We start from the raw sequence: 27,004 nt of genomic DNA, 5'->3' as shown, positions 1-27,004 counted from the left end.
TTCTGGCAATATCCACGCTGGCTGGTCTACACTGTATCCATAGCTAATTAGCAAATGTCACAGGAGCTCTGGGCTAAATATAAATATAGGATACAAATGGAGTCCTCTTACAAATGCACTTTAATGTACAGTAAGATGTGGGTGTTGGTGGATAAAACAGCACAGACCATGTCTTTAAAAAAAGGTGTGATTTTTTTTTTTTTTTTTTTTACAGAAAGGGACAAAAAGAGACTAAATATATGCAGAGAAATTAACAGGCACCAGGCACGATTACTTTTAAACCTTTTTTTTTTATTATGCAGGTTTGAAATAAAAGAAGCATTGTGACACAAAGGGATGCTGCTGGCAAGGAAAAAAAGGAGCAGCACCCAAAATGTAAAAAAAAACCAAAACAAAACACAAAGAAAATAATTAATTGTGGTCATTGTCATTTTTATCAAACCAGAGGGAAAGAAACAATAAAATAAGAATAAAAATACACCTCCATTTAAAGAAGCAAAAGTAAAAAGGGAAAAATAAAAAGATCAAATTTCTCTCTTAAATAAGAAAACCTGTCAAATGGCTGATGGGCAACTAGCAAAAAACACTATATTGATAACCATTTAAAATATTTATCATTACTGGCTTTACAAATAAAATTACTACAATTGGCGTTTTTTTTTCTTCTTTTTTACACAAGTTAAAATGTTAAACAAAAAAAGAATGAAATTATCCTACAAGTGAAGTGATAAATACAGATGTCTTTGTCACCAAAATGCATTTCTGTTAATCACACAAAATGTTTAAAATAAAAAAGATGAGATCAACACAACCAAAACACCAACTAGAAACTTTAACAGTGAAAAAAATCACCGTAATGTGGATGTGATGGCTCCATTCACGTTTCATTATTTCACTTCTGCATTTTCAGGAGACAAAATTGACATTATGGTCCGACAAAATAAGAACGAGTGTGTGTAGGGGGGGGGGCACTGCAATTTTTTTTTTATTGGCAATATCAGATCTGATTTTATCTCACTGCATTTCTCTCTCTCTCTCTCTTTCTATCTCCTTCCTCTCTATCTCTCACCTGGCTTTTTCAATTTAATGATCTACAGGACACCTATTGTGTATTCAGTTTTAGATTAAACTTTATTGGAAAAAAAAACACACCAGCGAGCACAGATTTAACGCAAGAATGAGAGTGTGAAATACTCCTCTGAAATCCAGCTGCACAAGGTTGTTAAAATTCACGAGAAAAGAGACCCAAACACTGAAACACTCCTGTGTGTGTGCACGCACACACACGCACACACACACACACACACACACATGCTCAACCGCACGTGAATGGGGTACATTCTAAAGTCCAAACATACCCCCACACACGCACACACACACACACAGAATGACTTACATGTAATATTAAAGATGAAACAAATCTATCTGAACTTCCAATTCCCAATTTGATCCCATAAAAGTGATATTTACAATCACACTGTGACAGCTCAGTAGACCTCAACAGGTCTTTAATATTTAAAAAAAAAAATTGTTTTGTTTTTCCTCCCCCCAAACCCGAGCTTCTTTGTAATAAATTGCAGGCCCCTTAAGCGAAGCTACCATAACATCTAAGCCTGCACTGAACCTACTAGAAGTTAATATTTTTCTACAGTAGAGGGCTCAACACTTATTGGCATTTAAAAAAAAAAAAAAGAACAATTTTTTGCAAGCCAGAAATAAATTAAACACCAACAACAACAAAAAAAAGAAGAAGAAGAAAAAAAAAAGGAAATTAAAATGATTAAAGGAGAGGAAGAGTTTTTTCTCTCTCTTCTCATCCTAATTAAAGCTGGATGGGGTCCTTCAGGGGACTTTGATGTGACGCTGAAGATGAGTGCTCTACAGCCTGGTCTGTGTTGGAGCAGGCATAGACAACAAAAGGGAAGGGGGGGGGGGGGTTTATAAGTGCTTGGCAAATTTTAAACAGCAAGAAGACTGCTCATACATGAAGTGGTACAGACAGCAGCCATGTAGTAAAAAAAAACCCCAAAAACCTCTGGTCACAAGTTTCTCTAGAAACTGAAAAAATAATTACACTGACAAAAAAATGTGGTGATGTTTGCATGTGTGTGTGTGTTTGTCTGTGTGTGTGTGTGTGTTTAATTGTACTGTACGTTAACAGTGACCTGTATGTACTGTGTGTCTGCATCAGGTTAGGTTAGGGGCGGGGGGGTCATGGGTGAGGGGGTGGGTGGTGTAATGGGAGAAGACTCGTCCGTGTCCGCTCTGTCGACAGAGCAGGATCTTCAGTTTTCAGGTGAGGTAGAGTGGCTTGTCCCTGCCAATCATGCTGCCACTGGGGAGGGAAAAAAAAAAAAAAAGCAGACACTTGAATGAACACAAAGATAAAGAGATGAAGAAAAAAAATGGAGAATTCAATTACTTAAGATGACTTCTCATTCCCCCGGTGGCCATAATTAAAGCGGAAACCCTTAAACTCTACTTTCCTCTAACCAAACACCTTAAATCACGTGTGTCAAACTCACGGCCCGGGGGCCAAATGTGGCCCGGAGCATCATTTTATGTGGCCCGCGAGAGAGTTTGACACCCCTGCCTTAAATAAATAAAATAATGATCAACAAACCAAACATTTCTTTTGCTTAAAATGGTGTAATTTTATTACAGGAACTCATGACTGCCGAACAATATCAGTGAAGGAACGTCTGTTTTGTTTGTATTTTTTTTTTACTGCTGTTTGAAAAGCACATGACAAGCTCTATTATCTCACCATTACCTCTGCAGCTGTCACCGCCGCCGCCGCCGCCTCGCCGGGACGGATCCGACAGCAGCACTATAGCATCGTGAAAGACACCCGACACGGCGACGTGTGATACTTCTACCACAGATTTGAACTATGTTCCTCTAATGGAACCTGAAAGCCTTCAATCAAAAAAAAAAAAAAAAGTGCCAATACAGCCGTAACATCTTGCCGTATTGTCAGTGCTTTTCATTTTTTGCTTTGAATCTGCGCATCAAGCAATAAAATAAAATCTCACTTTGTTTTCATTCATTTGTCTCCATTCTAAATGTAATTTGATGATTGATGGTAACAAAGATTAGGAAGTAAATAAATAGTTTCTTGTATCTCCACTAACCTGCAGTGGTTGCCACACTCCCTATTGCAGTATTCACCATCCCAGTCGTGGCTCTGAGCCACTCCAGGACCCGGACCGGGGCCGGGGGCCCCAGGAGACTGGGACCCCCCAATGCTCTTCTGATACTCTGACTGGAGGTGGGTAAAACCCTGAAGAGAGAAGACCAATCACTCACCGTCTCGACGCGTAAAAACCGTCTTGGCAGCATCAAAACGTGTCTCATGAACTTACCTGCTGCCCAGGTGGGGGGGAGTGAAGAGAGGCCTGCAGCCCCATCTGGTGTGAGATGATTGGCTGGGACTGGACCTGCTGCATGCGGATAGGCTGGTTGAGGAGCGAGCTCTGGTGCAGGGAGAGCTGCTGGTGGGGGTGCAAGGGGGGGCTGATCTGGAAGGAGGAAGGGGGAGAGGCACTAATGCTGGGCAACATCTGCGATTGGCTGAGCGTCTGCGACAGCGTGTGGCGGGGGGCGTGTCCGGCGTAGCTCTGCAGGTCGGCTAGAGGGAAGGCCCCAGGGCCCAAGTAGGGCGACGACGGCTGGGGAGGGGGTGGCACGCTGTACAGGGGCGGGTTTGCTGGCATCATATGTGGAGACGCCTGGCTTGTTTGGGCACTTTTTGTCTCCACGGGGTCGTTATATGTCTAGAAGGAGGAGGAGGAGTCGTCAGGTTACATATTTTTAGAATTTAGTCTCATTTTCTCTCATTTTTTTTTGGATGATGGGAAAAAAATAGGATAATAAAGTCCTTCTGGTTGAAATGACACCACATCTAATATTACAAGTTAAAAAAAAACAGCTGTCAAGCCTCTGCAAAAGGAAGTTGGACATTTTGAAAGTTAATCTCCGACAGGACTGAACACATTTTCTAGCACTGAAAAGCAAATTCAATCTTAAAACAAAATCTTTCTCTCTTGTTCACTTGATAACAAACAGATGGGAGTTTCTGCACTGAATTTTCAGAAGTGGAAACACTGAACGTGAAAACGCACATATGCATTTTCGAGCTTTGATGTAACAGCTCTTAAATCAGGTTCCAGGATGTAAACGTTTGACATAGTGATTGTCACCACCGCTGTGTTTGGCACAAACGGCTGGTACCGTTCCAACACGATGTCAAACTTCCACGTTTCTTTAGCGCTGTTAATTAATTCTCCTCAAATGTACATTTGCTACAACGCCACAGCTGTAATCTTACTCTGTGGTGTTGATTTTAAAAACTATACCACCACCTACAGGCCTGGCATGCATACTACAGCATCTTCAAGAGATGGAGAGAACTCCCTCAGGGAAATGTGGAATTGTTGCGGATCAGTGTGAATGAGGATTGCTTTTAAAATATTTTTGTGTGACTGCAAGACTTTTGTGCAAACAGGGCCTTCAAGAGTGTTTTATTGAGTTTGGATTGAAAAAGAATGAATCTACACTGTAAATTAGATTTTACCGCATTTTAATTTCCATATTTGCCCCATTTTTTGAGACTAAATGCTGGATTTTATTTGTAAGTATTTGTAAGCATCTTTTCTAAAGAAAATCTGGAAACAGGAAAATAATTTACAAACATATTAATGTAAAGTGATAACTAGACATTTGTCCTTGAGTTCACTGAAGTGAACTATCTGTATTACCTATGGAGAGAACTGCAACCCAGATTCCAATTTGCTCATAAAAACACAGTATTAAAAAAAAATTTGCAATTTAGTACAGAAATATAATTAGAGACAGACAAGAAAATACATGGCAATTTAAGAAACTGATCTGTGAGAGGTGATAAAACTGTCCCACAATTCTTTGCATCTCCTCATTTACACAGACACAACCCTCTCAGGGGAATTATTCAAAACAAATATCCGTGAAGGAAAAGGAAAAAGAGCAGCTGGCATCGTTCAAATTCAAAGACAATTATTTAAATAACATCATGAAATATATATTTTAAAAAGGGATCTAGCTCATCTTCCTACAAACTTATATTTGATGTGACAGTGTGGTTGTATGTGGTAATATAGAAAAACACGCCACACACTCACACACACATGCACACACACCCTTATCTGGAGGGCTTTCTGTCTCCCTCTCTTTCATGATGTGATGTATGTATGAAATACATCCAGTGTTTCTCATTAACTGTCAGACCGGGCTGGAGTGATGTGTGCTGGTCTGCTATTTAGTAATGGCTCACATCCATCCCTCTGAAACCGCTGGAATAATCAATGCAGCAGGATGGAGGGTGGGGGGTGGGGGGTGGCTGGATAAAAGAGAGAGGGACGGATAGATTTGCAGGGTCAAGTGGAAAATGAAATACTGAGGAAACGGTGTGAGGAGAGATGGAAAGAGAGCGAGAGAGGGGGGCGGGGGGTGCCATCTGATTTTTTTTTTTTTTTAGAATGTACATCATTTGACGGTTGATGAGGAGTTTATGTATACTTCAGAATTTGTTAAAAGTAAGATTCTACACTTCTATACTCCACTTCTATTTTCTTTCTTTCTGACTGAAATGAACCTATGAGAAGTGAGGAGCAATCAAACTTTGTTGTGTTCTTCCTCTCTCCCAAACAAACCGACATGTGTCACGCAACAAAAAGGCAACAGGTGCACCGATCCTTCAAATGATCCTCCAATTACATCCAATTCCACCCACTCCAATTCACTTTGAAAAGACTTCTTCTTCAGTGGTAATTAAAAAAGAAGAGAGAGTTGAATCGTGATATTCTGATTGGCTGCTCCTGAATGAGTGAGGTGGGAGAGAGGGGAGGGGAGGGGGGCACAGGTTTATTTTTGTCAATCTTTTTTTTGACTGGCAATCTACCAACATATAGCATCAATCAAGCTGCTATATAGGAGCCCCCTGACATGAATGTCTAATTGCACTGGAGACAAGAGATAAGAATAATCTTTTTAGTTGGAAGTATGTCGCAGTGAAGATGCAGATGAATTAACTATTCAAACCTTAATCAAGGTGCTTGTTTTCGGCCCATGAACGCGAGAGGAAGTGTGTGGCGCTGTGGGGGGAGGAAGAGGAGGAGGATGAAGAGGAGGAGGAGGGGAGGAGCTTGGTGTATGCTAATGCAATTTAGAGTTGTGTTTTTTGAATGCGATGCAGCAATGCTGAAATGAAATGCATTGCATCAACAGATTACACCCCCCCCCCCCTGGGAACTATTGTGTAAGCCTTGTAGATGAAACCTGTTTTGTTAAAAATAAACCTTAATTGAATTAAAAAAATAAAATAAAATTCTACAAACATTTAATCCAAGGTGTTAGAAGCTAATCTGAGGTAGCCCCCGCCACACGAGGAGCAGCAGGTGTGTGAGCAAAACCACGACATCAGGTTAGGAGCCCATCAGGAAGCAGAGAAGTGGACACAGTGTGTGCTAATGTCACGTCTGCATTAACATGAGCCCACTGCGACCACACACACACACACACACACACACACACACACACACACACACACACACACACACACACACACACACACACACACACACACACACACACACACACACACACACACACACACACACAGACCCTTCACCATTACTTTTCATTTCTCCCCAGGTTGCAAATTGGGTGTGTTGGAAGCCTAATTTTCACTGTTCTCCTCCGAGCACAGACACACACACACACACACACACACACACACACACACACACACACACACACACACACACACACACACACACACACACACACACACAGATAAACACACTCACCCCACAGTGCAGCAAGTGGACCCTTTCTTTGGAGTATGAGTGAAAGGAATTCTGTCTAATTTATCATCCCTTATATCGCCACTGACCCATGTATATCAAAGATGTGACCCCCGCGGTTACCTTGGAAACCAGACTGGCTCTGTAGGCGGCCAGGGCTTTCAGGTACTCCTTCTTAGCAGCCTCTGTTTTCCTCTTGTAGCTCTGCAGGAGCAAACACAACAACAACAACAACAAGGGTTGATTACAAGGTGACGCCAAAAGGCTAAAACTGACTGTGTGTGATAAAAAAAAATACATGACACACATTAATTGCATGGTTGTCTCGCATGAAGCGGCTGCATATGAAGCATTATATTTCTTTCAAAATATCCCAAAATGAAAATGCCAAGAGCGCTCGCGGCACTGTGATGAGAAAAGTGAGTCTGAAATATTATTGAGCTAAATCAGGAGCGAAAAGCCATTTGTCACTTTTGTGTAGCGCTTTTGCAGCCTCTTTCCTCTATTCGGGGGCTTTTTACTCATCTCTTAAAGCAGAGCTGATGTCAGAAAAAAAAAGAAAGAAAGAAGAGAATTCACAACAGCATTAAGGAAAGAGGCAATCCTCCTGAATGAACCCAAAATGATGCGTTAAGACAGGGAATTTCAGTTAATGTCACCGCTTGTCACTCACAGGTTCTTTACGGCTGCCGTCGCCCTTTTTTCCTTTTTTTTTTTTTTGATGTAGCAAGAAGTCCAACCTCAAAAATCGACTCAGATCTGGAGCGTTATAATATGAAGGAGTGTGTGTGTGTGTGTGTTTATCTGTGTGTGTGTGTGTGTGTGTGTGAATGCAGTGGGTAATTACTGATCCTCACTGACTGTCTGTGGCTTCCGTGAGCAGGGGTCATTTCTTTTCAAAGAGGTTGGGGTAGGATATCCATTAAGCATTCATGTGTTGCCAATGCACATGGACCGGCAGCTGCTAACACAGTCAATAAACAAACAGCCACACAGAGGAAGAGCAGCAAACAAACGGCGATGAAGACGGATACAATCTCTTCCTCAAACAGCTGATATTTATCCTCTCACTCATCCCTATTTACAATATTGTTGTTATTTCTTTTCCGACATATACATTCAGGTGTTTCCAATGAATCTGGAGAAGCAGAAAAGAACACAAACAGATTTTCAGTTTCATTCAAGGATCTCAATTCTGGCAAAAAAAAAGAAGAGAAATTTACAATCTTACCCCCCTCACGTTGATTGAACCACGGCTGCCTCTTTAATGAACCTCAAACGACTCCCAGCGAGCTTTAATTTGAAATTAATTTAACACAACTAATGATTTGCACAACGTCGGATACTTTTTAAATAAATTACCATGCCTAAGGATGTCTAATTATTCCAAAGTGAGTGGATTCATTAGCAATTTAAGCTGTCAGAGGCTTGCAGGTCAGTATGAATTAGAAATAACAAAGCTGCAAAGGAGAGAACGTATGCCTCCATCGTAATCCTGACACAGGGGTGTCCCCGCCTGAATTAGCCCCTAATTGTACCTTAATGAAATGTTCTTGTTTGATAACCAGTTAATTACAGGAGACAATAACTCCCCACCCTGCTGACACCGTAGATGGCGATTACCCTGACGACCGTAAGACAAAAAAAAAGGCAAAGCAAGACGAGACAAATGTGTGAAGTCATGGATGTGGAGGAAAGGAGAAGATGCTGAGTTACATATTCTTGAGACAGATGTTAAAAATCCACAAAAGTCAAATATCTTAACGTTCTGCTGAAGCAAAACGACAGTTTCTCTCCCTTTATTCTGACCTTTCACCGATTGCAACTCCAGCACAGCAGACTCAATTAAATAAAGCTAAGGTCTCTCGCCAACCTCCATTATCAACGTACCTCCACACTGCAGGTAAAAATATAAAATTGATCTTCATCTTTAAAAACAAATAGGAGAAAAAAAATGTTCTTTTTGTGTTTCTGGGGCAATTTTAACACGTCGTCACCTTGAAGAATAAGGCGGCCCAAATAAATGCATTGATCTTACGCTATGAAACAATGGCCTTTGGGAATATATAAAAAAAAAAGCATTCTAAAACATCTTAATAAAAAAGAAAATACGAACATAAACATGAATACGAAAAACACTTTGTTCTACTAAAACTCAAGGGCGGCACTGGAGAATACACAACGCGAGTGAAGAACGCACAAAAACAACACCAATCACAGCAATGAAACTTGTGATCATTTATTCAATAAAATAAAGCAATAAAACACACTGCATTCACATGAACACTGCTGTGCCGGTGAAGTACTATAGGTAATTGGAAACAGGGGCCACGTTGGAGTTCAAACAACGCTGTGTGCGAGGAAAGGCTTGTGTTTACATTCTGGTGCTCCTTTGTGGCTCCAGAGGGTCTGACTGTGACATTATGGAACACACCTCATCGGTTTCTACAGAGACGACATGACAGCCCAAAAAAAGAAAAAGAAAAGACATAACGGTATATACATCAACGTATCGAGAGTGGGATAAAAAGTGAGGCTGTATAGTTGAAATATTTAAGGTGGTACGTCGGGTTTTCATTTGAGCGTCGCTGGTGAGCAGCTGTGGGTCATTAGATGTTGTTTAACGAAACTAAAGGCAGAAACCGTTGGCATCTCAGGAGTATTAGCATTGCAGCGGTTGAATTGTTTACACTCCATAAATAGACAGTTAACAAGTTTATCAATTTGCGGTGATGGAATAAGTGACAGCGCTAGTCTCAGAATAATTAGAGCAAAGCGCCACGTTATTGCCCAGTCTGGGTACTACATTTCACTCCATAATGACATCATTACCTGAAGTGAATTATGTGTGTTGTGAGGTGACGTGTTTCATTAAACACATGAGTGAGCAAACCAATCAAAAAAAAAAAATTAGCTGATGAAAATGGGTGGCTTCTTAATGGTGGAACTGGCCTTTTGTTAGTTTCGTATGTTTTCAGGTAATTCTGTGAAGGACAATTGCAGCTGGGAGAGAGAGAGAGAGAGAGAGAGAGAAAGAGAGAGAGAAAGAGAGAGAGAAAGAGAGAGAGAAAGAGAGAAAACGCGAGAGAGAAAGAAAGAGAGCTTGTTGTACCTACAGCTGAAAAAAGAAGCCGGGCGTAAAGGGTTAAGAAACACAAACAATAACATTTCAGGAGCAGATGTCCTTGAGGCAAAACCAAGGACAAGGCAATTGCTAATCTTGTATTCCCAGCATGATCAAATCACCAGGCAACAGATATAAATAAAAGGACAGGAAATGAGGAATTCACATTCAGGAGTGTCAGCGGCGAAATGAAGATTCATGGTGAAGAGCCTCGGTGAAGGCGGCAAAAATTAACTGCAAATAAAAGGGGACAGACGGCCTCCATAGTCCAGCGTATAAAGTAGGTTTGGTGGGAGAAAAACACACGTGCTAGATGGGGTCTGGTTGACGGAGGCTGGTGCTGAGCAGAATGGGCTGCACTTTGTCATGGAGACAGGTGCTTTTATTTGACACCCAACAGGCTGCACCCTAACTGGATATTCTAAAAATATGAGTCGGCACATGATCATCAGACTGTCTCATTTTCCATTCATTTCACACCATCATTTGCGTCCACAAACACACAGATGCCTCTGAGACTTTGCCTGCTGATCTGGAATGCTAAAACGTAACGTAAGGTACCATAACGTATCACAACGCAACATAACGTAGCGTAACGTTATGTTAACGTAATGTAATGTTAACGTAACGTAACGAATGTATCGTAACATAACGTATCGTAATGTATCGTAACGTGTTGTAACGTATCGTAACATAACATAACCTATCGTATCGTAAAGTAACGTAAGGTATTGTAACAAATCGTAACGTATCGTATCATAACATAACGTATCGTAACCAACTTAACGTAACGTATCGTAACGTCTCACAACGTCTCGTAACATCTTGTAACGTCTTGCAACATAACATAACCTATCGTATCGTAAAGTAACGTAAGGTATTGTAACAAATCGTAACGTATCGTATCATAACATAACGTATCGTAACCAACTTAACGTAACGTATCGTAACGTCTCACAACGTCTCGTAACATCTTGTAACGTCTTGCAACATAACATAAGGTAATGTAACATAATGTAACGTAATGTAACGTAACGCCTCGTAACGTAACATAACGTAACATTACGGCTCATACTTTCGCAAATGTTCCGTACTGCTCTAAATGTTAACACAGTTCCACGTGTGTAGGTTAGGCTGTGATAGAATTAAATCTACAAGTGAAAATAATCCTACACACAGCTGATGACAGAAAACTTCACTACAGTAATCCCTCGCTACTCGCAGTTAATACGTTCCGGGAACCACTAACAAAGACAAAATTCCGCGACAAACTGTAGCGACAAACTGTTTTATTATTTACGGTAATTTAAATGTTTATGAACCCTCATTCTGATATTAAACCACCTTCTATCTGTATTACCTTTAAAACACTCTGATAGACTGTTTAAAGCTCTTTTGTGTCTCATGGACGTCCGAGACTCAAGGAACATAGCGCACTTCCAGATGCCGTCAGCCAATAGAATGCGCGTATGGTATCACATGACTACCAACTAAAAATCCGCGATGAGGTGAAGCTGCGTGTGTTGATGCGCGAATGCGTGAGCAATTGCTGTACTTTCAGCATGTGTTAAATGAGGGCCATAGTGGATTTCTAGTAGGTCATGCCGCAGCGTTTGTCTAATTTAATAAGGAAGCACTTTTTTCCTGTTTGACAATAATGTCATAATAAACATTTAATGTATATTTTGTAACCTACAGAAGTGCTTAGTTGTGTTCAGAGACCACAAACCTCCATCAAGGGGCTCAGTCCACTGGGTTCTGGGTCCTAGTGGACTGGAGGGTGGCTGGCTGAAGACCCGTATGGACCACAAAAATCCGAGAGTGAACTGGCAGTGGAGAGTTTCACCTCTTGAGAGCTGCCGATGTGCTCTTGAGCAAGGGATCGCCACCACCTTTACAAGTCCACATCACACCTAGAAGTAGCTGCCGGCCGCTCTACCTCTCATTATCCACTGCATGCCTACAAGCCCCATGTGTGTGTGTGTGTCTGTGTGTGTGTATTTTGGACCTGTACACATACTGTATGTGTGTGATTAATAATATCCAGACCTGAAAAAATAATTTCCCCTACGGGGGATTAATAAAAGGCGATTATTATTATTATAATTATTTCCTTCTCAAGGTTACTTCTCAGAAGTTACCCTCTTATATTTATATCATCAGCAGCATTTATTATACAATATTATTAATCTACCTGTTTCTGCTCCTCTCCCAGTCCATCCCACATGGACGCGACTATTTTGGACACATCTCCAAAGGTAGCGTTAGGATTCTGTCCCTTAATGGCTGCCTGGGTGTCTCTGAAGAACAGGGCGTAGGCTGACACGGGCTTCGTAGGTTCATTTGGATCCTTCTTCTTCTTCTTTTTTTGGGGTTTGGGCTTGGGCTTCATCATGTCTGAGGATGGCCGCTTCTCGCCCGTGATCTGGAGAGCCGTCAGAAAACAAACACAAAAACAAAAATGGCTTATTGACACTGGAGGAATAAGATCTTACTGATTTAAATGGAGGGAATGATTGCATGTGGGATGAGCGCTCAGGTTATGAACTCCCTGACAGTAGCACAGCAACATTTCTGCTTTACTTTGTCCAAAAAAAACCCCAGCATCTGTGTTTAGAAATCCATCAGAGCTTTTCAAATCTTTATTTTTCACTTGTTCAGCAAGTCATAAATTCTGACTTTTCATGGCAGGAGTGGAAGGAATTTTAAAATCGCCCGCTGTATCTGCTCCGTCTTTGATGTGGTCTCGGAATGAATTGGAGGAGCAAATGGAATTACTTAGTGATAGGAGAGGTGGTAATCATTTTTATTCACACACACACACACACACACACACACACACACACACACACACACACACACACACACACACACACACACACACACACTCACACACACACACAGTGAAACGAACAGCAGAGATGCATAGGCAAGGAAATACATTTTCTAGAGTTAAAAGAACCCCCCCCCCCCCCTACCACGTTATGTTGCATCCCTGCAAAGTAGCATTTAAATACACAATGAATCTGAAACTCTGTGCTGGTGGCAGATTCAATTATACACTCATTCACATTCCCCTGACAGAAACAAAAGCAGATCCGCAGAGACATTAGATGGTGGGCAATTTATGAAAGCAGCTTTATAGATTTACATAAAGCAAATGAATGTAAACAAGTGTCCGGCTCCTCTCATTTAAATAAATGAGCCATTTAAATGAAGAGGTAGGGTTCAAACCAGACTGCATGTAAACTCCAATAACAAAATCACTTCAGGTTGCCAATGCCTGTATTTGCTCTGCTCAAGAACAACCGTTTCAAATATCCCTCAAATTCATGAAGTGATGAAGGAGGTCTTCTCACGTTTTAAAAGAAGATGTGCAATGTGTTATTGTTGTACTGAAATTATTTTGTGGTGTGTATGTGTGTGTGTGTGTGAAACCTGAAATGGTGGTTATTGGATTGTCAGCTAAACGCAACTATGTACAGTATTTTCCGCACTATAAGGCACACTGGACTATAAGGCGCACCGCAGTGAATGACCTATTTTAAAACTAGTTTCGTATATAAGGCGCACTTGATGTTATTTCACTGATATTGTTTGGTAGTCATGAGTTCCTGTAATAAAATTACAAATTTTAAGCAAAAGTCGTTTTAAGGAATTATGAAATGTTTGGTTTGTTGATCATTATTTCATTTATTTCAGGCAGGGGTGTCAAACTCATTTTTCACTGAGGGCCACATCAGCATAACAGCTGTAATCAAAGGGCCAGATGTAACTAATAAATGTAAGTAAATGTAACTCAATATACAGTATTTTCTGCACTATAAGGCTGACTAAACACACCTTCAATGAATGGCATATTCAAAAACTTTTTTCATATATAAGGCTCACTGTTGTTTTTGAGTGCGCCTTAGAGTGTGGAAAATACTGTAATTGAAATGCAACAATTATATTCCAGAAAAGAGTTAAGAGAGGGTGTTTTCAAGTGTAAGATTTTTTAAATTTTTTTTTTAATTTTTGGAAATTAAAAAAAAAAAGAAAGAAAATGAAATAGATTTTTTTTACTCTTAGATTAATTCAGTCATTCAGTTATTTCATATTTCATTCCTCTGGAATGTGACACGACAAGACATCACACTTTGACATGACATGCACAAAAGAAAAAAAACAAACCCCTGCAACCACTTTTCCAGCCGGATGAATAAAAAGCATCAGCACAGCTCCCCCCCCCCCACCCCGAATTCCCGTTTTAACTAAACACCACACAGCATGCGAACCGTCGCTGACAAGCGCCGAGCCCTCGCCCTCGCCCTCGCCTTCGCCCTGTCCTGCTGCTTCTACTAGCACTACAGCCCACATCAGTACCTTTGAATGAGAATCAGTCTCCTCTTCCTGATTGGAGCTGGAGGGGGAGGGTGTGGCCGATTTACTTCCGGGAGGTGAGGGGGAACCGTGAGGCAATGCGCTCCGGCTGACCTGAGGGTTTAGCTGGGTCAGTGCGCTCATGGGGTTGGGCAGTATCGGAGGTGAGCTGTTTATCAGGGGGTGGGTACGGGCGGGGTCATAATGGGGGCCGTCTGGGTGCTGGTGATGGTGTTGCTGTTGGTGGTGGTGCAAAGCCATCTCCTGCATCTGGAGTGAGAGAAGAACACCAGCTTTACTATCTCTTCTCCTCCTCGACTCGAAGTCAGAAAAGTTTGCCAATTAGCCAAATATGCAAAAAAAACAAAACGTAGAAGCGGAGATGACATTTTTAAAATTTGAGAAAAATATGCAGATTGGACAAAAACAGACAAAAAGAAAGACTTTTTTTTTTAGATGTGTTGAAGAGAGGGAAAGACCCTGAAGACCCTGAGACAGGTCTACTGTTAGATGGAGGCTGCTGGTTTTTTCCTGTCTGTCTTTTCTTAGGAGAGTACAAGGCTTTATATTCACACTTTCCGGCACATGGCCAACTGCTGTAAACATTCGTGTGGTAACTGACATTTATATAAATTAAAAAGACTTAAAGCAAATATCTCACATATACATTATCCTCAGACTCTTAGAGACCAGAATGGAAAAATATAAATAACAGTCCAGGAAGCACATCACAGATTGGTAGCTTTTCAGTTACCGGCTTTCTTCGTCAAGAACTCGAAGCGATCTTAATTTTAATTTTTTAACTGGATAAAGAAGCCGGTATGTTTTCCTGTGAATGACAACTGTCAATCAAGCCGATGTGAATCATTTCATAGATTATGCTTTTTCTAAAAATTCTTAGAATTTGTGAATTACTGCAACTAAAGTAGATAGAATCAATATTTCTATCTTGACAATAAACCTCATGACTGTATTGGCATAAGGGGTTATTTCTAGTAATAAAGACCCAGAGCTTTGCTCTTAGCATTAGCTTGAAAGAGAATTTTATCATCTCTTAGCTCGCTGTTGTGTGTTTTTGGCCAACAACCGATTTGTTTCACTCACAATAAAAGCCAAGTATTACGCTGCTTTAACTCTGAAGCAGCATAAAAGCCTATTATCTGTTAAGATGCTTGTTTTTTAAATTGGTCTCTTCAATTTCTTCAAGTTTCCTTGAGAAAATGTGCTGAGTTTTGGCGGAAATTCAGCCTTAAAAAAACGTCAGAATCAAGCAAAGCAATCTTTGCATCAATGGCATTTCTTTTCAACATCCCCTTTCAGCCCGCTGTCGGTTTATTTATACCACAGATGAGTAAAATAGTGACTTACTACCAGGTAAAATAGCCTATTTTAAAAAAACAAATGTATAAATAGAAACAGAAAACGGCTCTCACAGCGTCAAAGACCTCCTTGTACGCAACACGATTTTGAGCTATTACAGAATAAGACTTGCAACAAGTTCTGCTTTTAGTCTGAAAAGATCTTCAGTTATAACTACATCAAAAGCTTTTCTTTAAGATTCATCAGGAAGGAACACGAGCACCAACCAAAGGATGCTTTTAATGGAGGCGTAAATGGGAAATGTTTGGCGATTTTAGCGATCAGAAAGTGATGAACTAGCATTTGTAGGATCATTTAAACATTTATGAGTTAAATAATACATTACACATTAGTGAAGTGGTAAAAAGATCAAATTGAAAAGGCCCGAGCATATGAGGTCTTGATAAACACGAGTGGAAGTTCAGAGATGAAGGCTCGGCTCTCTAATCATAATTGGTCCCAGTAGATTGCCGGAATAAAAATGCACAACAAAGCAATGTTGTACAAGGCCCTGGCCTGCTTTGAAAACTCATAATATTCACACGACATTAGATTCTGGGTTTGCCTCAGCAGCTGCATACAAAAGGCAGTCATGAACAAAGACATTTTCCTTTTGCATTTCAAATAACCAAGCTCTAACAACACCACCACCACCTCCCCCCGCCATCCACGGCAATCTCCAACTTTCAATCATAATTCAAAGCACCATCAGTACATTTCTTAAAACATGAGGAAATAGCTCCAACAAAATAAGCAGTAAGACAGAAAAAAGGAAAAAAGGAAGAGAGAGAGAGAGAGAAAGAAATAGAAATCCATTAATTCTCCATTTTCCATGGGCTTGCTCTTTAAGGGTCCTCACAAAGCAAGAAGCATTGAAAAAAAACCAATTAATCAAACATGAATGGGCTATCATAGCTACAGCAGATGCGTTTCCATAGCAACAGCCTCCAGGCAAAAATTGTCACCCCTTTAATCTGAGCACCACCATGTTTAATATCAACAAGAAGGAGACGTGCAGAGCGAAAAGGGTTCACTAGGGGGACGGCGCCGCGGCCTCGCCGATGGTAGGTGTCAGCCGGCGGAGGGCAGAAACAGAAAAAAAAACAACCTCGGGTTGCCCCGGCTTTTAGTGCGAACACGAGTTTAGAATATTTAAAAAAAAAATTGAAATACAAATCCATCTTAAACTTGTGAAGGAAAATCTCTGTATGGCTGAGAATGTAGTGGAAGACAATCCTTGTTTGACTACAGAAACACACACACACACACACACACACACACACACACACACACACACACACACACACACACACACACACCCACACACACACACACACACACACACACACACACAATCTATTTCATTATTTTACAAATATTTACTAAACTTTTGTCACCACAAAGAAAAAAAAAAAAGAAATAACTGATCTAACTATCACAGGTATAAATTCTAAATGCAAAACGGCCCTATTATGCTCATTTTATTTGTGCTTACAGTTGTTGCTCTCACCTGTGTGAGACAGAAAGAGCAAGAAGTTATCACAGCGCCATCAAGCATGGGCTAAATGAAGCCGGCGGCAGACGGCTGTACAAATATTAGGAAAGAGTCTCACAAAGGTTGCTGGTTGCCATAGGTACTGTATGCTAATTCCTAATGGTATCACTGGAGTAGCTGGCCAGAGGAGGGGGAGTACATGATGAGTAATAGGATTGGCTCGGTGCCTTCAGCATGTTGCCCATACTGTAACAACAGGTCTAGGTACTGATTTATTTCTGGATGATCCTTTTGGTTTGCAGGGAGAGATTTTTTTTTAATGGTGGACCTACAGTATTGTTATAGGTTGAGAAAGTTTAAAACACTCTCACTGAGAAGCTCCATCTGTTTCATCCCTACTTCATTTCATTGGCACAGTTATAAACCGCAAAAAACACCCAACTTGAGCATTGCAGTGGCCTACATTTTTTATATTTAGAGTATTTATAAAGTTGGATTCTGAATTGTCTTGGGTATTGTCAATGCTGTGCTTAACCTCCAGCAATTTAGTTTGTTTGTTGTACCGTCCCAGGAGATCGCAGTCCCTGATAAACATGGAGGCAAAGTGAGAGCGAAGGAAGGAGGACACTGAAACAGAAAGAGACAGAAAGACTGGGAAAAAAAGCAAGGAAACAGGAATAGAAAAACACACGCACCCACACAACAACATGGCCTAAACCCACCTAAGGAGTTAGAAAAGAGTTAGGTACAGTGGTACCTCTACTTACGAACATCTCTACATACAAATTTTTCTACTTATGAAACGTCTCAACAGGAAAATGTTGCGTCTAGTTACGAAAGAAATTTTGAGTTACGAACGCAACATTCTTATAGCTGCTCCGCCATTGGCTATTACCTAGCATCCTGGCATCCCATTGGCTACGAGGGACCTCTGTGTGAATTTTGGGGGGCTTGGAACCGGATTAGGACATTTGCATGGAAAACGCGTCTCTACTTACGAGATTTTCTACTTACGAAATTTCTTCCAGAACCAATTAATTTCGTAAGTAGAGGTACCACTGTATTGCTTTTTTGGAGACGAGCAACCAGGCAGAGCTTAAAACTGTGATGTGAAGCCAGGAAACTGGGTGTGAACGTGTTTCTGCACCGTTGTTACGCCTGTCGTGTTTGTATTCACATCTTGTACATCATAGTCAAATGGGGAGTCAAATAACAAAGGCTTTCCAATTATGTGTAGCACATTGTGTGCAAGATGGAATATCACAAAGCCATTGTTCCCCTGCTCCCGCTGACCTTACCTTTGAAATGGTTTCACGGACGCTTCAATTGCCTGCACCATTTGATTTAGCTAAGGGGATTTGACCACCGGCACAGAGATGAGAGAGAGAGAGAGAGAGAGAGAGAGAGAGAGAGGAAAGAGAGTAAAAAAACTACCCTTCCTCCATCCTTATGACTAATGGAGCGGCATCTGTTTCCTCTTTTAAATAAGCGGGTCTGATTGCTATGTGAGGTTTTTTTTAATTTCCCTGGCGTCATAATAAACCAGTTTATTCAAAGCTATCAATAAATGTTGTCATGTTTCAATTATTATCACGTATCCGTCAAAATAAGAGCACGGCGTGCATCACTTTTTGAATGAAACACACAGATTGTTTTATTCATCAGAATAAAACAATCTGTGTGTTTGCTGAGGATAAAATAACATTTAAACCAAGCCTCACCTGCTGCCCCGCTAAACCCCTCAGTGATCAATGCCTCTGTGAGTCCTGAGACCCCCCCCCCCCTCCCTGCTTGACTGGAGCCATCTTGTTTGGAGTGATGGCTCACTCGCTCAGGTTCGCGGCTGCTGTTGTAAAATCACCCGGCGTTTAATTGAAACAAATGACTATAATAATAGAACATTATCCCTGCAGGCACCCAGCCATGACAGCTTTAATTAGAGGCGCGTTCAGACTGATCCTTCAAAAAAAAAAAAAAAGCAGTCGATGCACAACACGGGCGGTAAACACGCCTTAAGGTGGGGAGGCAGCCCTGGGCCTCCCAGCCCTCAAAGCTACTTCTTATTTGCCTCGGGGGCAAAAGAGGGAACAACTCTGTTCCTCAAAGCTCCTCCACTCCCCTCCCTAACTTCTCCCTCTCTCTTCATCCATGCTTTTGGTTGATCAAGCGTACATATATATACACCCGGGAGGGTCATTTACACAAGCTGGGGAGAATTAATAAGAGTGTGGATTTATAAATCATACGCTATTTATGTAGGAAAGCAAAAAGGGAAGTGCTGCTCCTGCCTCCGATTGATGTCAGACAGATGTTAGGAACCTGGACTGATGTGCAGCAGATGCTGGGATGTTTCAGATAAAGAACACAAGGAATTTAAGTATGGTGAAGTTTACAGTAGTTTCCCCACCTAAAAGTCTTTAATTTTCTCAAAAATCGACATTGCACTTTATAATCCAGTGCGTCTTATGTATGAAAAAGTTCTAAAATAGACCCTTCATTGAAGATGAGTTCTCAAACGCATTTTATAATCCAGTGACCCTTATAATCCAGTGTGCTTTAAAATCCAGTATGCCTTATGTATGAAATTTTTTTTTTTAAATAGGCCATTCATTGAAGGTTCGCCTTTTAACCCTTACAGCCCCGTTGATCACGCCCCCGTGATCAGATCACATGATGTAACAAATAAACTCTGTCACGTGGATTGCTGTGCGCATGTTTACGTGACAGTATAGATGTGAAACTGTCTTCCAGTCTTTATTTGGAGCCGATTGACCCCGGAAAACCGGAGATCTGATCGTTTACATTTGATCTATTACATTTGATCTACGATATTTGATCTATGACATTTGATCAAATGGCTTCTAATAATCAGATGCAGGCGCCGTGTTTCTGTCCATGTAGTCGCCATCGTACAAGCGGTGATGCATGTACTACATGATTGGAACATGTCTCGCGATTCGTGCATTTTGTCACGTGATGCAAACATGCACCGTGATTGGTGCATTTTGTCGTGTGACGCAAACATGCACCGTGATTGGTGCATTTTGTCGTGTGACGCAAACGCGCGTCATGATTTGCGCATTTTATTTTGAAAAACTCCTCTGAAGAGTGGTACAAGCGACACAAACTGTATATAATTATGTTAGAAGCCTATGGGAACCTTTTTTGAGTTCAAAATCAAAATGATGAGCGTGTTTTTGGTTTTTATGTGCACTAAAATATAATTTGTTCCATTTCCGAATTTGACTGTGTTTCTATTTTGCCCCAATATGTCAATATAATAAGTTATAAGGAAATAAAAACTATCTCTTCATATAGCTAAAGTTGTGGTGAAGATAAACATACCAAGCATGGGTAGGTTAAATCATTTTTAATGTGGTATATAGAGACAAATATCCAAAGAACCAAAAAAACAGCCAAAATAGGTCAGGGCTGTAAGGGTTAAATAGGCCATTCATTGAAGGTGCGCCTTATAATCCAGTGCGCCTTATAGTGCAGAAAATACTGTAGTTGTATGTATTTCTAAAGTGGCCAAGAAGACTTATTAAATATAATTCAGGACTTTGATGATGATCAGATCCAGACGCTTTACCAGCTAACTGTATTTAGCAACAAACGACCACAAGCAAATTTTATTTAGCTGCTTGGCAGTCAAGTCTGTGTCGCCAACTGAGACGTTCTAAGGTCACTTTAATCGCTCCAATTACATGCTAGTCAAAAGGAAAAAGATATGAAATACATGCTCTTCCACCTCCCCGCGCTGAAATGTGATCAAGTAATTCATCTGGCAGGAAAAAAACACACCGACACCTCGCAAAAAACAGGCAGCATAAGGAAATAATTACCGCAAACTTCAAAAGAGAGAAGGAGAAATTTATTCCAGCAACATCTTAAGTAGCCACACCGTTTAAAATGGACTTTGCCATCATGTGTATCTATTAAAGCCAAATGAAACCCGTGCCAGCGTACCACAGATTTTCACAAAGTTTGCAAGAACAGCTAAAAAGTTGTGTCGCAAGAATAAAGTGCTGCAAAATTAATATTAAAAAAAACCAACCTTAAGGATGTTGTTGTTTTTCCTGTTTTGTGGTGAGAACTTAATATAAGTGATAATTTTTATCATTATAATTGTGATTGGTGTGGAATTTAAAATTATAGTTACAGTAGACTTTGCAGCGACTGAAGAGCAGCACCACCTTCATCGCCTCTCAGATGTCATGATGTCCCCCTCAGCACATCTTCCATGTTCCTCATTACTGCTAATGTCAGAACCTCCTCTGCTTTTTATTTTCTCCATCTAACCCCCTCCCTCCCCTACGTTCTCTTGTTCCTCAGGTTTTTTTTATTTTATTCTTTCTCTCTCTCGCTCCCCTCTCAGCCCGGGCGTGTCTCTGAGCTCACTTCACAAAAAGAACGGCGTCAAAGAACCAGAGCCTCGTCTGACATGACATGCAGGAGACAGTTGTGAGGATCGGTGTGGGGACACACACTCTTGACAGCACAAGGGGGGAAAAAAAGCTCCTCTGCTCCGGCTAATGAGACCCCTGACTGCTGTGTCAAACACACTTTGTGTGTGTGTGAGTGTGAGTGTGTGGGCGTGCCCACGCTGGAAAAAAAACAATAAAAAAAACAATAAAAATGTATGTAAATGCAAAAAATAATGAACACAAAAACAAAGACGGAGCATACAAATGACAAGGAGGTGCAGGCAGTGCTGTATGTGCAAACAGAGAGAGAGAGAGAGAGAGAGAGAGGTCATGGCAAGGTGGTTCACATGCATGGAAAATCCTCTCACACATGTCTTGACAGAAACCATCTTCAGCTCACCCTTCAGATCAGTTATTGATACCGTATTGCACGTGATCACATGACTTCATCCCCGATTTAAGGAATATTTTGTTTAAGGCTTTATATTCCGTTGTTCAAATCCAGATTCTATGCCCCCGATGTGATTTAAAAGTCTTTCCTACCGCAAGACTAAACCAATCTCTGAAGTTTACAGTCATCTGAATGTTTGTTGCTACGAGGCCAGCTCATGAAAACGTTCTGGTAAAAGACGCACTAGGAAGAAAACTCAAATGAGTCATTGGTTTGATACTAAAAGTCCCTTTTATAAAGGAAAATAATCAAGAGAAATAAAACCAACATATTCACATGAAGTACTGCAAACAATGAACCTTGTGTCCTACAAAAATATATGAAAATTGAGGCGTAGCAGGGATACTGTTTACTTCTCCTTAACATTCTGTGTACTCCTCTTGTCCTATGGTTCAAAAGCTCGACTTGCGTTTGATTTACTTCAAAGCAAAACACTTTAACTATCAAATTTAAAAAACACAAATTCATTAAGCACAAAGAAACAACCTTCTCATTCATCACAGACTGTGAATATGTGAGTTTTTTCCCTCTTCGGAAGTTCAGAAAAAAATGGTGCTTTTGCTCATTTTTATTACAACACAGCCGTCAAAATCAAAGTAGAGGCTGATTATTGTTAACATTATTATTGCCAAAGGTACAGCATAGGTATAAATATTATTTTTATGTTGAGAGAGAAAGCTTTTACAAATTATACTTTTCAAATACATCTTACTGAAGCTAAACAATGACATCTTGATCCTCTTTTCCAAACGCGCTGATAAATTGTTTTATTCTGAAACGTTACTCCTGGGGGGATTTCTGTTGCCTCGCTCATTTTAGTGCATATGAACAACAACAACAACAACTAATAAAAATAAATGAATACAAAAACAATGTGAGAAGCACAAATCAATACTCTTGTTAGCTGATACGGGGCTGTGTGTGTGTGTGTGTGTGTGTGTGTGTGTGTGTGTGTGTGTGTGTGTGTGTGTGTGGACTGGACCGATTTAGATGCAACACACATTGTTTGCTTTCCAGTCAGTCATCGGCACACATGTTCTCCATTTCTCTTTAGTGAGTGTGTGTGTGTGTGTGTGTGTGTGTGTGTGTGTGTGTGTGTGTGTGTGTGTGTGTGTGTGTGTGTGTGTGTGTGTGTGTGTGTGTGTGTGTGTGTGTGTGTGTGTGTGTGTGTGTGTGTGTGTGGACTGGACCGATTTAGATGCAACACACATTGTTTGCTTTCCAGTCAGTCATCGGCACACATGTTCTCCATTTCTCTTTAGTGAGTGTGTGTGTGTGTGTGTGTGTGTGTGTGTGTGTGTGTGTGTGTGTGTGTGTGTGTGTGTGTGTGTGTGTGTGTGTGTTTGTGGTTTCTGTGGTGTGTAGATGACTTCTTAACTGCTGGGTCAGAAATAACCCTGAGACCATCTCCTACCCCTGGTGGCACACGGCTTACATGGAAACACAAAAAAATGCAATAGTTCTAATGTTTGGGTCACTCTGGGATAAGGCCTTAGGTTTTCACATCAAAACACAACATAGAAAGGACTTCTCTGCTAATAAATACAGTTTCTGCTCATTTGAAGACTTCTTTGGTTGTTTTTTTTTTGTTTTTTTTGGTGCAGCTCTATATTCTCACATCAAAAAACAAAACTGTGCCAATTATCTAACTTCTGGAGTAATTTTTTCTTCCAGACTAACCATCAACTCGGAGCGATATCTACCGCCTGTCGCTGGTGGCTCTCTCTCTCTCGACCCTGGATCACAACGACGTAACACACACCACCAGCTGTGTGTGTACATGAATAAACAAAGTGTTTTCATTATCTTGAATGGTTGTTTTTTTTGTCTTTTTTTTTTTTTTTTGCAGACAGACTGTTGAACCAGCAGACGAGATGTCCCTGAGTGAGATGACACTCCACCGCCGCCACCGGAGCAGAAATATTCCTGGTGGCGAAAGCACAGTGAGCTGATGGATGGTTGAGATAGGGCACAGTGCAATATGGACATGATTTGAAGGCCTGATAAATCTCAGCAAGGTGCCTGTGGCTAAGTGTAATAAGAAATCCCTTATCTATGTATCTGCTTCATAACAGTATCTATCTGCGACGGCTGAATCTCCCTTTTGTTTCTTTCTGCTCCTGCTCTCTGGTTGATCACATCTACAGTACGGAGGAGGTCGGTGAAAACAACATGTGTGTGATGATAACACGTCCTTTTACTCAGTTGCATTTTGAAATATGATATGATGAACTATCTAAATTGAAAATTGTCACAGCACCACATCTTCCTCCCTTACCTTTTGGATAACGACGATAAGCAGGCGTTATTAGAGGATTTTGCACGACCGCTCCTTCTGTTTGTACAAAACAAGTTTAAATTACACCTGCAATATAAATGAAATGTAATTTTGTCTGACAAAACACCCATCCTTTTAATGTTTTTGACGCTCATGTGTTATTTAACACCTTTCGGAATTTTCTGATTAAAAAGAAAGAGATTAAGTCGGCACTTTATCCTCTGATTAGCTTAATCCAATAGGCTAATTGACTTTATCTGAGTGGAGAGAAATAGATGAGCTGCCATCCCAGCCCTGCAATAAAAATCCCTCCAAAATGATTAAATTGGAAAAATAACCTATATTTCTTTTAAGGTATTTCTTAATATACAACTACAGTTTCATATCACATTGCCAGAGAAATAAGGCACTTTCTCCCAGGAGATGAGAAAAGAATTGAATTTTTCCTTATCGGTCATCTATTTTTCCACAGAATGCTATTACTTGCTGCCTGCCGTTGCTTAGCAACAGGAAATATTAATAGGACCTTTTATTAGCTAGGCTTTACCAGTGGAGTACTAAAATGAGGAAGTGGAAAACATGAATGTGTTACATAAATCTTTGAACCTTTCAGGGTTTGCACAAGTCTTGTGTTTGTCCAGTGATTTACGGCTATGATGGTTCATTTATGGGAGAGGGAGGTGTGAAATGCCAAATGGAACATTAGCCTAAGGGACAATTTGAAAATAAATAGTAGCACCCCCCCCCCCAAAAAAAAAAGTGGAATGAAAGAAGCAGCTTGAAGAGACACCCTTTTTATTTTTATTTTTTTCAAGAGGCCATCATACAAGCAAGTGATATTTTTGTTCTGCTGGATGCATTGATCATTCAGAATCATCTACGCCTGAATCAACATTGGAATAACTAATACAAGTCCCATTCTATCAGCGGGGCTTGTTGAACTGTGGTGAAAAAGCGACAGACATTCCATCATTTTTCCATTGGACGCTCTAATCCCTTTAAAAATGACTGAAAAATGAAGGTCTTTCAAAGGAGAAATGGGTTTTTCTTCATCTAAATGAAAAGTATAAAAGGAGGCAAAGCCTCGACGAGTAGAAAAAAGCCCGCTAAAGGCAAAGGGGAGGCAAATTCAAAGTACATATTGGAAAAGTCTAAACACATTTAATTGCAATATTTCAGAAAAAGAAGTAAGTTTTTGGACTGAAAACAGTCCGAAAACTTATCATTTTTAAGGCTTAGAATTTTTTTAAATGCATCACTATCTCTAATCCAGCCTATTCTCCCCTGCTTCGTGTTTATATAAAAGCTAGCAGGTGTACAGTATGCGATAATATGTTTGCTGAGACCCCTCCACCGGAGAGAGAGAACACATTAAAACACACCTCTGCTCTCTTATCATTAATTCATCCCAGCTTGTCTGTGACAAGTTCAGTTGACATTGCAGCTCATATTTCATTCACGCAAAGCTTTGGAGAGCGAGGAACCTGCCAGGAGCACTTAATACCTCATCAGTAAAGAGAAAGAAAACACAGGCATCCAACTAAACTTAACATGACAATCAGAGTGGGATTAACGCCTCATAATTAACCTCAACGATCCCAGATTAAAATAGATAAATAAATAAAAAAGCTTCAGAGAAAATTCTTACATTTGCAAAAAAAAGGTGTTTGAGTGTGGATTTGAATATGAATGTGAACAAACTGACCCTTGTTCAGGAGGATTCAAGTCTTAGTATTTTAAAAAAATAACAAGTGAGATAATACCTGGAAGTGTGATGGAGCTAAAGATGCATACAGCATCTTCCTGCTAATACGTTAGCCGTTATGCATAACACCCCCCCCCCCATTTGGCTGATTATACATTCATCAACTGTTCCATATTCAAAACATCATACTCCAAAACCAGTTTGATGACGGCTAATAATGCATGCATCATTGAGGAACATGAAAAAACTTAATCACAGATAATTTTATTCCAGTTTGCAGCCATAGGTCATTTGGATTTGAGGAGCATTTTTTAAATACATATTAATAAGAATATGGCTCATTTCTGTAATCTTACATTTCTATTCATGGCAAGTTGTTGGTATAAAGGGGTATAAATGAAGAAATGCATCATGCAACAGTCCAGAAATTATTCACTAGCAGCAACAGAGATGTGCTGTTTCTTTGGCTGTATTGATAAGATCAATGCAACCTGAGCATGGCTATTAAATGTCTAATGTGTTTTGGAACTTGTAGATGCTATGGCAGGGGAGCATTAACAGGGGCAGAGAGAGAGAACATCTCTGAAAGATATCAGGTTTGTCCAGGAGGGGCTTCAGACAGCAACATAATAAGCATCAGCATGAGAACTCTATGAATTCCAAATGGCCTCTTTACAGAATTAGGAGAGCACAGTCCATTATGTCGTTCAGAGTCAGCAGATGAGATGCTATCCTGATTAGAATTTCACTAAAAAACAAACAAACCTCAGCTTGATCAAAATCGTGTGTTTTAGTCCAAACGAATCTTTAAAGGAATAAAGAACAAGCAAACATTCACATGAACCTGTTGGAACCAGAATCATTTTCTCACGTGTTGATGCATTCGTGCATCAACACGCGCAGCTTCACCTTATCGCAAATTTTTAGTAAGTAGTCACGTGATACCGTACTCGCATTCTAT

General features: G+C 40.4%; 1 protein-coding gene across 4 annotated transcripts in view; it reads right to left on the bottom strand.

The window, feature by feature from the left end:
- Positions 1-281: 281 nt before the first annotated feature.
- Positions 282-27,004, bottom strand: part of tox2 (TOX high mobility group box family member 2) — a 96,264-nt gene continuing 69,541 nt past the window's right edge. Inside the window, exons 5-10 of one of the 4 annotated variants that reach the window (XM_068314304.1) lie at positions 14,332-14,598; positions 12,161-12,391; positions 6,966-7,046; positions 3,366-3,776; positions 3,135-3,283; positions 282-2,335 (exon numbers count right to left, since the gene is read on the bottom strand). In XM_068314304.1, the coding sequence (XP_068170405.1) occupies positions 2,293-2,335; positions 3,135-3,283; positions 3,366-3,776; positions 6,966-7,046; positions 12,161-12,391; positions 14,332-14,598 (1,182 nt within the window). In that variant the 3' untranslated portion in view covers positions 282-2,292. The other 3 variants (XM_068314306.1, XM_068314303.1, XM_068314305.1) reach the window with 3 other exon arrangements.

The sequence above is a fragment of the Antennarius striatus genome, chromosome 5 (genome assembly GCF_040054535.1).
Source record: "Antennarius striatus isolate MH-2024 chromosome 5, ASM4005453v1, whole genome shotgun sequence".
Taxonomy (NCBI): Eukaryota; Metazoa; Chordata; class Actinopteri; order Lophiiformes; family Antennariidae; genus Antennarius; species Antennarius striatus.
This window is presented reverse-complemented; position numbering and strand designations above follow the sequence as displayed.